General features: G+C 39.8%; 1 protein-coding gene and 1 long non-coding RNA gene across 3 annotated transcripts in view; one reads left to right on the top strand and one right to left on the bottom strand.

Moving 5' to 3' along the window:
- The window catches only part of TMEM273 (transmembrane protein 273), a 54,886-nt gene extending 53,157 nt beyond the window's left edge, over positions 1–1,729 (bottom strand). For both annotated transcript variants that reach the window (XR_003568990.1, XM_027861162.1), the window contains exon 1: positions 1,584–1,729. Coding sequence is in view for 1 of the 2 variants with exons in the window: in XM_027861162.1 (XP_027716963.1) it covers positions 1,584–1,629 (46 nt within the window). In the remaining variant the exon portion in view is untranslated. The remainder of the gene's footprint in view (positions 1–1,583) is intronic.
- The window catches only part of LOC114042496, a 29,691-nt gene that overhangs the window by 6,962 nt on the left and 11,520 nt on the right, over positions 1–11,209 (top strand). The window lies entirely within an intron of this gene.

An 11,209-nucleotide genomic window follows, 5' to 3' on the forward strand; every position in this document is an offset into this window, starting at 1 on the left:
AGTGGTTTAGTCAACAAATTCTAAGAATTGGAAGGCATCTCAGAGGTCATTTGATCCAGCCCATGGGATTTCAGTTCCTGTTTGCTTTCTGCACGAGCAGATCAGCTTCAGAAAACCTCCCTCCCACCCAGTGTCCAGGAGGGAAAGTAGTAACGAGATTATTACTTACACTGTATAGTGAGTTTTCATGTTTACAAAGGGGTTGCAAGAGAGAGGATAGGTTGTTGTTGTTGCTATTATTTCTGGAAAGAAAGAGAAGGAAAGTAAAGCCTTAGGGAGGGGATAGTAAAGGGCAGGATCAGTTAAGATTTTCTTTATGGAACAGAGGAAGGGAACAAACAGGATGCCACCTGCTCTCCTCACACCCGACAGGAACCCATATCTTCTATTCTCTGGTCCTGAGGCCTAGAGAAGTAATGTGATATATCTAAGGTCACACAGCTAGCAAGAGGTAGTGTAAGGATTTGAACCAGGCAGGCAGGCACTAACAGGATCTTAGAACCAAAGCTGTAACTAAGATAAGGTGATCAGGCCTTGGTTCTAGGGTGCTGGTATTGGGTAAGAAGATATTTCCTCCCCCTACTTTCTTACCCAGTATTGAGATAGCATCCTTCTTCCTCAGTGTCTTGATGTAGCTTGGTGAAATAGAAAGAAGAATAGCTTTAGAGTGCCAGTGCATGTCTGTAGTCCCCAATACTTAGGAAACTGAGACTGGAGGATCCCTCTAGTTCAAGAATCCTGAGCTTCAATGGGCTACATGTGTTAGACGTCTACACTAATTCCAAAACCAATATGGTGAGCCCTTGGGAGTGAAAGACCACCATATTGCCTAAGGAGGAGACAGGGAGACCTAGGAAAGGAAGAAACAAACAAAGAGAAAGAAAGAGAAAGAAACAAAGACATAAAGGAAGGGAGGAACGAAAGAAAGAAGGAAAAAGAAGGAACTTCTGCTTTGTAGGAGTGCATGGGTTAAATTTTTGTACCTTCTAAATATCCCATCCTGAGGCAAAGCCCCAGTCACCCTTCCATGTTAAAACTCTTCCACTGGTCCTTTTCAAACCTCATAATCTATAAATCTATTTTTAAAAAGCCATTCTATTTCAATAAGACTAGCTTTTCAATTGGTTGGTAAACACTCCATCAGAAAGGAGGGATAGCTTGTGAAAAAGAGGCCTCTGGGTAACGAAGGGCATTGCAAAGCTCTCCAAAGCTCCCAAGTGTGAAACTGAACCTCATAACAACCTTGGCTTCTTTATTTGGCAGCTCAAGTTTAAATTAGAAGAAAAAAACAGGATGTTATGAATACATATGTATATCAATCGAGAGCTTCAGGAGTCATAAATGAGGACAGACATCCAACCTTCCCTTCACCCCTGTGAAGAGTCACACACCCTCCACGCTCACCTTCAGCAAGTTAACACAACCATACCTCAGTCAAGTCACACCAAGAGCCTTTCTCTGTAAACAGCAGGAAACAGGACTGATGTAGAATTCAAAGCAATACAGCAAAAATCAAGTGGACTTCTGGAAAACTCAACCTGCTGCAGAGGGGGGCAGGCGATGCTGCTGCTGCTGATACTTACTTAAGAAAAGAAGAAGAATCTTCAGGATCTCAGAACCCAAGGCCATCCCGGCTGCCCAGCTGGGCTGGATGGCTCACCCACAGCAACTTAGCTAATGCATGACTGCATGAACTGTCATCTAAAGGAGCTGGGGCCAAACCACACCACGTGATGGGGGACAGAAACAAACAGCAGCCACATCCTGGGAGGGAGACGCTCAGGCTCTTTAGGCTCTCCTATTCGTAATTTGTAGCCCTTTCCAAGGAAGGGATTATAAACATCACAACCTTGCTCTCCTAGAATCTGGGATAATAGACGCTGATTTTTTTTTAATGACTTCCAGCCTTGACATGAATAGATGAAACATAGAACCTATTAGGTGACATGGGAAATAGAACACTAGAACTTGGGGTCAGGAGTACTTGAGTTTGAATCCTGCCCCCCCTTCCCCGACACTTGCTAGCTGAGTGACCCTGCACAAGTCACTTAACTTCTCTCAGCCTCAGTTTCCTCATCTGTAAATAACAGCACCTGCCTTTTCGGGGTTGTTGTGAGGATCAAATAAAATGAGTTTTGTCAACTTCAAAGAGCTATATAAAAGCTAACTACTATTATTACATACTCTATCAAACATGCAGAAAATAGTGAAGGATGTAAATACCATCAATACATAGAAAATGGGGGTAGCAGTGACTACTCCAACCAATTCGATAGGAGGAATTGTTGTTGAGATAAATGAGATAATAATAACTCACGTTTCTATAAATGTTTTCCTCTCTGAAGCTTAGACAAGGCAAATGACTTGCTCACAGGTCACATAGGTATCGGAGATACCTATACACATATCAGAGACGGGATTTGAATCTATGTCTCCTGATTCTAAGTCTGTAATGGGCTCTACTACAATTCACTACCTCGTTCAGATAACGTAGATTTAAAAAAATAACTTTATGATCTTAGAAGGAATGACATTCTATACATGCAAAGAATTGTATGACTCCATTTTCTCCTGAGAGCTCAGCATCTTCCATCAAGTTATCCATCCATCCATGAAAGGCCTATCTATATCAATGCCTTCAGCATTGACATAAGACTATTGATCACAGCATTACATGGGAAAAGGGATTGGCTTCTCCAGAGAGTTCTTTCAACAGCTTTAAGAAGCTCTGAAACTGGGGCATGGGGAGGAATCCCACTTGCTGCTTTTTATCTAGCAGTGTAAACTTTGTCAAGGATCTTTTCTTAGTACAAGGAAAAGCTTTCCATAAAAGGAGCTCCGAAGTCCCTTTCAGCTCTCATATTCCACACTTCATAACTTTGTGATTCTTCTGAACTCAGTCAGAGTGGGGAAGACCGTTGGCCAGGATGGGATCCTGGTATCATACGCTCCTGCTTTCTCTTACAACACATTTTCTCTTTTCCTTCATTTCTATTTTAGTCATTTCCTCCTCCAGCTCTTTTTACAGATGAGGAATTGACTTGCCCAGGGTCAGACAGCTAGTAAGCGTCTGAGGCTAGATTTGAACTCATGAAAATGAGACTTCTTGATTCAAAGTCCAGTACTCTATTTCCTGCACCATCTAGCTTCCCAATAGAGAAGACTGGAGATGAAAATTAAGCTTTTTTAAAAATGTACATCATCTTCCATGATCCTCCTACTAATCTTGTCAAGTAGAGCCTTCATGTATTATTATTTATTTTCATTTTACAGATGAAGAAACTAAGGCTCAGAATGATTCAATAACTTGACATTGTCACACAGTTAGTATCAGAGACTGAATCTGAATCCAAGTCTTTCTGACTTCTAGGCCACTATTCTATCCACAATATGCCTGCTACTTCCTACTCTAGTCTATCCATTCTCTATTCTTTGTTGTTGTCCAGGCATTTCAGTTGTGTCTGACTCTTTGTGACCGCATTTGGGGTTTTCTTGGCAAAGATCCTGGAGTGGTTTGTCATTTTCTTCTCCAACTCATTTTACAAATAAGGAAACTGAGGCAAACAGAGGTAAGTAATCTGCCCAGGGTCACATAGCTATTAAGTGTCTGAGGCCAGATTTGAATTCAGATCTTCCTGATTCCAGGCTTGGAACTCTATCTACTGTGCCACCTACTACTTCTAGTGGTACCATCTGGAATACTCCAAGTCTATACATAGTCAGAAATTTTTATGTGATAGAAACTCTTTTGCCAGAATTTCTTAAATAATAGAGAAGATGAATCATTTGGTATTAGATTTTACAAACTGACCCTATAAATTGCCTAGGTGCTTATACCACTGAGCATTTCCTTTCGTTCCTCAAAATGTCCTCTCTATCTACTTTGATCTAAACAAAGGACAGTATATGTGGCAATTTAGGATGGGACTTTTCAGGGGAAACCACAGAGGGTAGAATATTCCTGTGACAAGTACACATTTAAGTTGGTAAATACACATCTCAAGAAGATAACTATTTTTCTGCTAAGTACTGAAATTAGTATATATGAGGCCTCAAAATGTCATGTGATCTGAACAAGTTGTAAGATCAAAGTCTTCACTTGCGTAAAATGAAAGGGAAAAAAAAGGTGGCCATCATCAACATCATCATCAAAAATTTAGTAAGCATGTGGTTCTATGATAAATAATATTAAAATCAAATTTAAAAAGTATAGTCTCTTCTTTAGAAACTTACAGAATAAGAAAATATTTAAAGCATCTGTGCATCCATCAAATATTAAGCACCTACTCTGAGCAGAGCTCTGTGCTAAGTACTGAGAGAGTTTTTTTTAAAAAAATGTTTAGATTATGTACAAATGTTCACAGAGGTTATAGTCTAGGCGGGGATTAAGACATGAGGGGTGTACGTGTTCAGCGGGACTAGGACCTCTGCTGTGAAGACTTACTGAGCCCTTTTCAGAGCTTGCTCATCCACCTTTGGTGTCTTCCTGATTCACCCAACTCTTACCTGTGGTTCCAAGAAGTTATAACATGTGCAGAAGCCACACAATAGTAAAACTGTCTTGGCAGGTTGAGGGTAACTGACAGGCCTGTAACCTGTCAGTGAGTTAGAGAGATGTCTACCCCATGCATGTGAAGACTTCCTCCAGAAGAATGGGCAGATGAGAACAATTTGTTCCAACGGACATGAAGATGGCTGAAACAGGTGCTGTGGAACGCTTAGAGCTTGGTCAGACATTGAAGATGCCAAGGTCATCCATTGCACCCGGGGCCATGACCATTATCCTCACTTTTGTTTTGCCACTGAACTTCACTGACTCTGGAAGAGAGAATGAGGCTGATGATTTTGTGCAACTCTGCCTTATTTAAGTCCAATTCACCTACAACTCAAGACATCATTCCATGATGTTATTGGTCCTCTAAAACAAAGGACAAACAACAAGACATAGATGACAATAACATTCATGATACAATAAAGTCGTTAGAAAATTGCAAAACAAAGTGCTGGGAGATATGAGGGAAGAAAGTATTATTGATTTGGGGTGAAAGGATCACAGCAAGTTTCATTTCCAGCAAGCTTGTGTTAAGACAGAGACTGTGCCAAGTTCTAAGACTATAAATATGAAGAATGAAACCATTCATCCTTCTAGCAGTCTTAGAATATTAAATCCTACAAAGGAAGCAGTTCTGAGGGTATCTCCTTATTCCCTTGGTATTGATCCTTGAGGAAAGAGCTTTAGAACTCCATTCTCCTAGAAGCTAGGGATATTGGAATCTAGACTCTCTGAATGAGTGTCAAAATGAGGTCAGAGCTAGATACAGAGATTTAGGCATCATTGGAAAAGAAGAGGTTGCTGATGCTGTGGGACTAAGTGAGACTAGCAAGGGGGAGGATATTGAAAGAGAAAAGGGACAAGTATTCACCTGTGGGAAAACACACATTTAAACAACTTTGAACACTGAAAAAATGTCAACAGTGAGTAAAATCAAAGGAATTCTACTTTGTAGGGTGTTGAGTGAGAAGGATATATTCAGACACCAGGAAGATAGATCCAGAGGTGGATGGATTTTAAATTCTTTGTTGTCAACAAGCATTAGTGAATTTCTAGTCTAGCAACTACATGGAGGTCAAAGAGATGGAAGATTGGAGGCAATGGAGTCTTAGATAACATTGCCTAGAACTGTGAAATGTAGCCCATGAATAAATACATTTTGTAAACAGACATAGAGAAAAAAACAGTTCATCTTTTTTTCATCACTGATTCTGGAAGCTTATTCTTAAAGATTAATTTTTATGATGTCATATATAACCAAAAAAATCGACCCTCAGTGTACCCTGGAATCTCATATTTCATCAAAAGTACCATAACAAAGGGGGACACAAATCAGGTAAATTTAGGGTTGAAGAAAACTCATTTGGAGAAAACAAATATCCTCCCCAAAGGACTTTCACTCTATATCAAAACCAAAAAGAATTCATCTGGATGTCTTGCACATAGAGAATGGTTCTGGCCTGTAAGACACTAAGCACTTTACCGATATTAATGGGGTCTCCTGACACTATTGGGAAGGAGTAAATCTGTGCCCAACACACAGTGAATGAGTGGAAAGAAAAGAGCTAAATGTGGGCAGGAGTCCTGAAAGCCAGGGTCTTCTTTTTCCAATGGGCCAAACTCGTTCACCCCTGAATTTGACATTACAACCTCAATGAAATTCACCCCGAAATCTCACCTTCCTCAATGATGGCCAGCTTGTAAATCAATCACTCAGTCTAGAAATATTTATTACAGAAAGAAACAGTTACCTGGTGGGGCCCTGTGGTCATAGAAAGAGGCCTTTTATAGTCTATAAGCATTTTATAACAAGTCCAGGGCTTCACTGCAAATGAGGAAATAATTCTCTCCAGAGAATTATAGGAAGATGAGAGGGCAAAGCAGAAGGTCCAATAGGTAAATCTATGTTGTAACCCTGATTTGTGGGTGATGTGAGGGGAAGAGTATGTATTCTGATTCTTCTTCTTCATCATCCTCCTTTCTCAGCTTTGCTCTGTTCCCCCGGTTTATCTCTAGGGCCTGTGAATAAAGACAAGTCAGCTCCACTACAGTCTATCTCTGGGCCATCTAGGCAAAGCAAGGAAATGGCAAACCACTTCAGTATCTATACCAAGAAAATCTCAAATGGGGTCACAAAGAGTCAGATATGCATGAAATGAGTGGACCTCGAAGAAATGATGCCATATATCCATCTAACAATATGAGGGTACTAAGTATGGAAAATAAAACTGTTGTAAAGGTATGACCTTATTCCTTCGGGTGTTGGCCCTTCACTGGGGGAGCTTCAGAGCCAAACTCTCACATAACCCGGGGGCCTCTGATCTCTTCAGAACACACGAGATCCTCGTCAGAACAACTTCAGAAAATTTCAGTAAATCCCAAGACAGGCTAACCAAATTTACCCATGAGTTGAGAAAGAGTCAGGAACCTAAAACACTGGAGATGGAAAATTTTAGAGCTCACATGCTCCTTTACATCCCAGCTAAAATCCCACCATGTGCAAGAAACTTTTCCTAATCCCTCTTAAATCTAGTGCCTTCTCCCATTGATTATTTCCTGTTTATTCTGTATATAATTTGTTTATACCTAACTGTCTGTATGTTGTCTCCTCCATTAGACAGTGAACTACTCACAGTCGTGCAGGGACTATCTTTTCTCTTTCATTGTATCCCCAAGGCTTAGCACAGTGCCTGACACAGAGTAAGATGTCATTAGTCTTAGAGGTGCATCTGATACCTAGCCTTAATTCCTGAATGGGCATTGCCTCTGACAATTGAGACCTGTTAAAGACCTTAGCTTAAAAAGGCCAAGGTCTCCCACTGCATCCTGGGCCATCTCCAGTTGTCCTGATCCATATCTGGCCACTGGACCCAGATGGCTCTGGAGGAGAGAGTGAGGCAGGTGACTTTGCCCAGCTCTCCCTCACTCGAATCCAGTTCACTTGCATGTTATGGCATCACCTCCCTGATGTCTTGGTCTTCTTCGAGAATGAAGGACAAGCAACAGCATGATATGTGTACATGATGCACTCAGTTTAGTTGTCTTCAATTGTATATAGGGGAGAGGGGACACACTGGAGAACAGCTGATGAGAAAACACCTCAGTTGTGTTGTCTCAGTTGTTATTTTGTTTACGTGGTTGTGTTTTCTTAGTTCCAGTGTAGATGACAACCAAATAAGCTGATATAATCTTCTGAAAGGGTGTGCCTGCATGCAAGGCATGGTTTTCCTTTGCCCATAGGCATTTTGTTTATTTGACACATGCCAATAGGCCAACATGGATATCATGGCGGTTGTCCATTGCTGATGCAACAGTTGTAGACCACTTGCTCAAGGAGTTTGAGAGTGAAAGAGAAAAGATGTTGGACAGTGGCTAGAAGGAACAGCAAGGTATAGAGAAGACATATGTTTTAAGATGGAAGGGAGAGTACTATAATAGGGAAAGCAAGAGATTTTATCCATGTGGGTACTCCTTTCACCAATGATGATCACCACTTGTCTGAAATATGGTCGATGGTCCTCAAGATAGCTGTAGTCAAAAAATTCATTGCCCAAAAGGCAATAGAGTATAGCTGGTGAGCATTTCTGACTTTAGATATAAGGTGGTCTACAGAAAACAGATTGGTACGTACACCTCAAAGTGCACATAGAAAACTTTACACTTGGTGCAATATTAACCTCAAACCTCAGTAGTAACTAAAAGTCTCTGTTGTATAGGGAACAACACTGAACTAGGAGGCTTGAGTTCTAGTTATACTAGTTAACTAGAAAACCTGGGGCAAGTCACTGAACCATTCTAGGTCTCACTGTCCTCATCTGTAAAATTAATATTTTGAATAGGATGATCACAAAGGTCTCTGACTATGTGTGTGATTTGCATATATGTATGCCTACATGTATATATATCATACACACATGTGTATATATGCATGTAAATGAAATATATACACTCACATATATGTACATGCACACATTTGTACACATATAGAAATATATACATACATATATAGTATAGATTTTATATAAGCATATATATACATATACACACAGATGTTTGGGATTTCTATCTGACCCAGGGGTAATACGGCATTACTAAATTGGCTTAAATATGGTCGTGTATGTGTATGTGCACATATATAAGCATGCATATATACACATACGTACATAATTCTAATTTATGTAAGTCACTAAGATATTAATACAAATTTCAATATTAAGGCAATCAATTTGTAAGATAATGAAACCACTGAAAGCCCAAAGTAACTTCAATTCTCTTTTTTTTTTCCAAGTGGCACATGGAGGGAGTAGTTTGCTACCCATTGTCATGATTTAGGAGGAAGCAGTCAATCCAATCCACAACCATCCAGAACAGAAGACCTTAACACCGATGAAATTGGCCAAGGTGTTCCTAAAAAAATCATACTCTAAAACTAGGCCAGAGGAAGTGCAGTAGTACCAGAGCAAATTCAGAAAAGAGTAATTCTGAAAAATCTCCGGTGTAGTTCAGAAGTACAGTCTTACACTGGGTCATCCAGTATCCCAGTTACAAATCAACATTGCCTCATTCAGTAGTTACATGATCTTCAGAAAATTACTGGCCAGTCTGTGCTGTTCTTGTCTATCTTTTTTTTAAAGAGAAGTTCCTCTTCAACACACTTATCTCCCAAGGGTTATGAAAGATAAAGGTTGGTCAATTCAAAACACTTGTTTTTAACCCCCAAAGTAAAGTGTCTACAAGCCATTTTTATGCAACTCAAAATTAGCTGGAAGGTTGGTACTTATATAGGGAATTCTGACCATAGAGCTGGTGACTAGTATGAAATTTCAAGGCCTCAAAGTCTCTCCTTTTTCTCTATTACCTTTATACCTAAAGTTAAAAAAAAAGAGTTGGTATTAAAATTATCTGCGATTAGTATATCAAACTAGCCTAACTGCAATTTTATCTATAACAGTCAACCTAGTATAATAAGTAACTCTTAATCTGTCTTCACATTTTTAAAGTACTAAATATAGTCTTTGTATCCTCAGAAAGAGGAGATAGAGAAAGATAATAGGGATGAACTACAGACACAACCATCCCCCAAAGCTCTAGCCTTCCTCCCCACAAAACCTGGACCCAATACTGTGAATGAGAAGCAGAAGGGATTGTTTTCTGTCTTTCTTCCTCACCTTCCAGTGAAAAGAGAGCTTTCAGCAAGAAAGTGCCAGGAAGGCAGGCAGTATGAGGGGAGAAATTGAGAGGTTTTGTGAGAATCTGTATATTGGATAATCAGCCCTTGGGAAATGAAGTACCGGCTGGAACAGAAACTGCTAATGTTATAGCCTGAGATAACACAGCCTCTCTCTCTCTCCAGGAGCAAAATTGCTGGACTGATGGGTTATGCTTTGCAAACTTTAAAGTACTACATAAATATCAACTTTTGTTAATATCTATGTATGTATCTTTCCAACTCTGACACATACTGACTATGGGACCCTGGGCAAGCTAGTTCAACTCTCCTATCAATTTGTGTGTGTGTGCGTTTATAAAACATATGTGTGGAGATTATATATATGTATATGTATATATACATACATACACACAAAAACATATATATGATATGTATGTGTAGATGTATATGTATATACAAGATACATGTATGTTTAAGTAGAGGTTGATGACTTTGTGCAATTCTGCCTCACTTAAATTCAATTCACATGTAAATCAAGACATCTCCCCTTGAAGTTATTGGTCCTCTTCAAAAGTGAAGGACAAGGGGCAGTTAGGTGGTGCAGCGGAAAGAGCATTGGCCCTGGAGGCAGGAGGACCTGAGTTCAAATCTGGCCTCAGACACTTGATACTTACTAGCTGTGTGACCCTGGGCAAGTCACTTAACCCCATTGCCTATCCAAAAAAAAAAAGTGAAGGACAACCAAGAACAACCTACTATGTGCCAAGCACTGTGCTAGGAACTAGAGATACAAAGACCTGTTCTCTTCAGAAGTTTATGTTCCATGGATAGACTATAATTTTATAGAACAAGTGATGCACATGAAATCACAAGTGCAACCCAACTCCCCTAATAATAACCTATTGTTTCTACCTCACAGGGTTGTCGTGAAGCTCAGATGAAATAATCTATGTGAAGTGTTTTGTAAATGTTAAAGAACTATATCATTTTTGGTTATTGTCATTGTTTCCTGGACTTCATTTCATGGATACATTACATTTATACATGTTTCAATTCAAGTATATTATGAACTTGGACTCTTCTGACCTTGGCAGTGGTCTATATTGGCACTTTGTCCCTTTCCTCGAGCCCCACCTTCCTCCCTCACCCCAGGAATCCATAAAGCAAGTCAAGTCAACAAGCATTTATTAAATGCTTACTTATGTGCCAGACACTATGCTGAGTGCTAGGAATACAAATACAAGCAGAAAAAAAAATAGATTCCCTGCCATCAAGGAACTTATATTCTAGTAAAGAAAGATAGTATATACATGGGAATCTGAAAAAGATGAGGGTAAATCAAGAAATTAGGGGAAAGGAGGAGGTAGGGAAGGAGGGAGGGAGGAAGGAAGGAAAGAAAGAAGGAAGGAAAGAAGGAAGGAAGGAAGGAAAAAAGAAAGAAAGGAAGGAAGGAAGGAAGGAAGGAAGGAAGGAAGGAAGGAAGGAAG

Source organism: Vombatus ursinus, unplaced genomic scaffold (assembly GCF_900497805.2).
Source record: "Vombatus ursinus unplaced genomic scaffold, bare-nosed wombat genome assembly UNPS02000749.1, whole genome shotgun sequence".
Classification (NCBI taxonomy): domain Eukaryota; kingdom Metazoa; phylum Chordata; class Mammalia; order Diprotodontia; family Vombatidae; genus Vombatus; species Vombatus ursinus.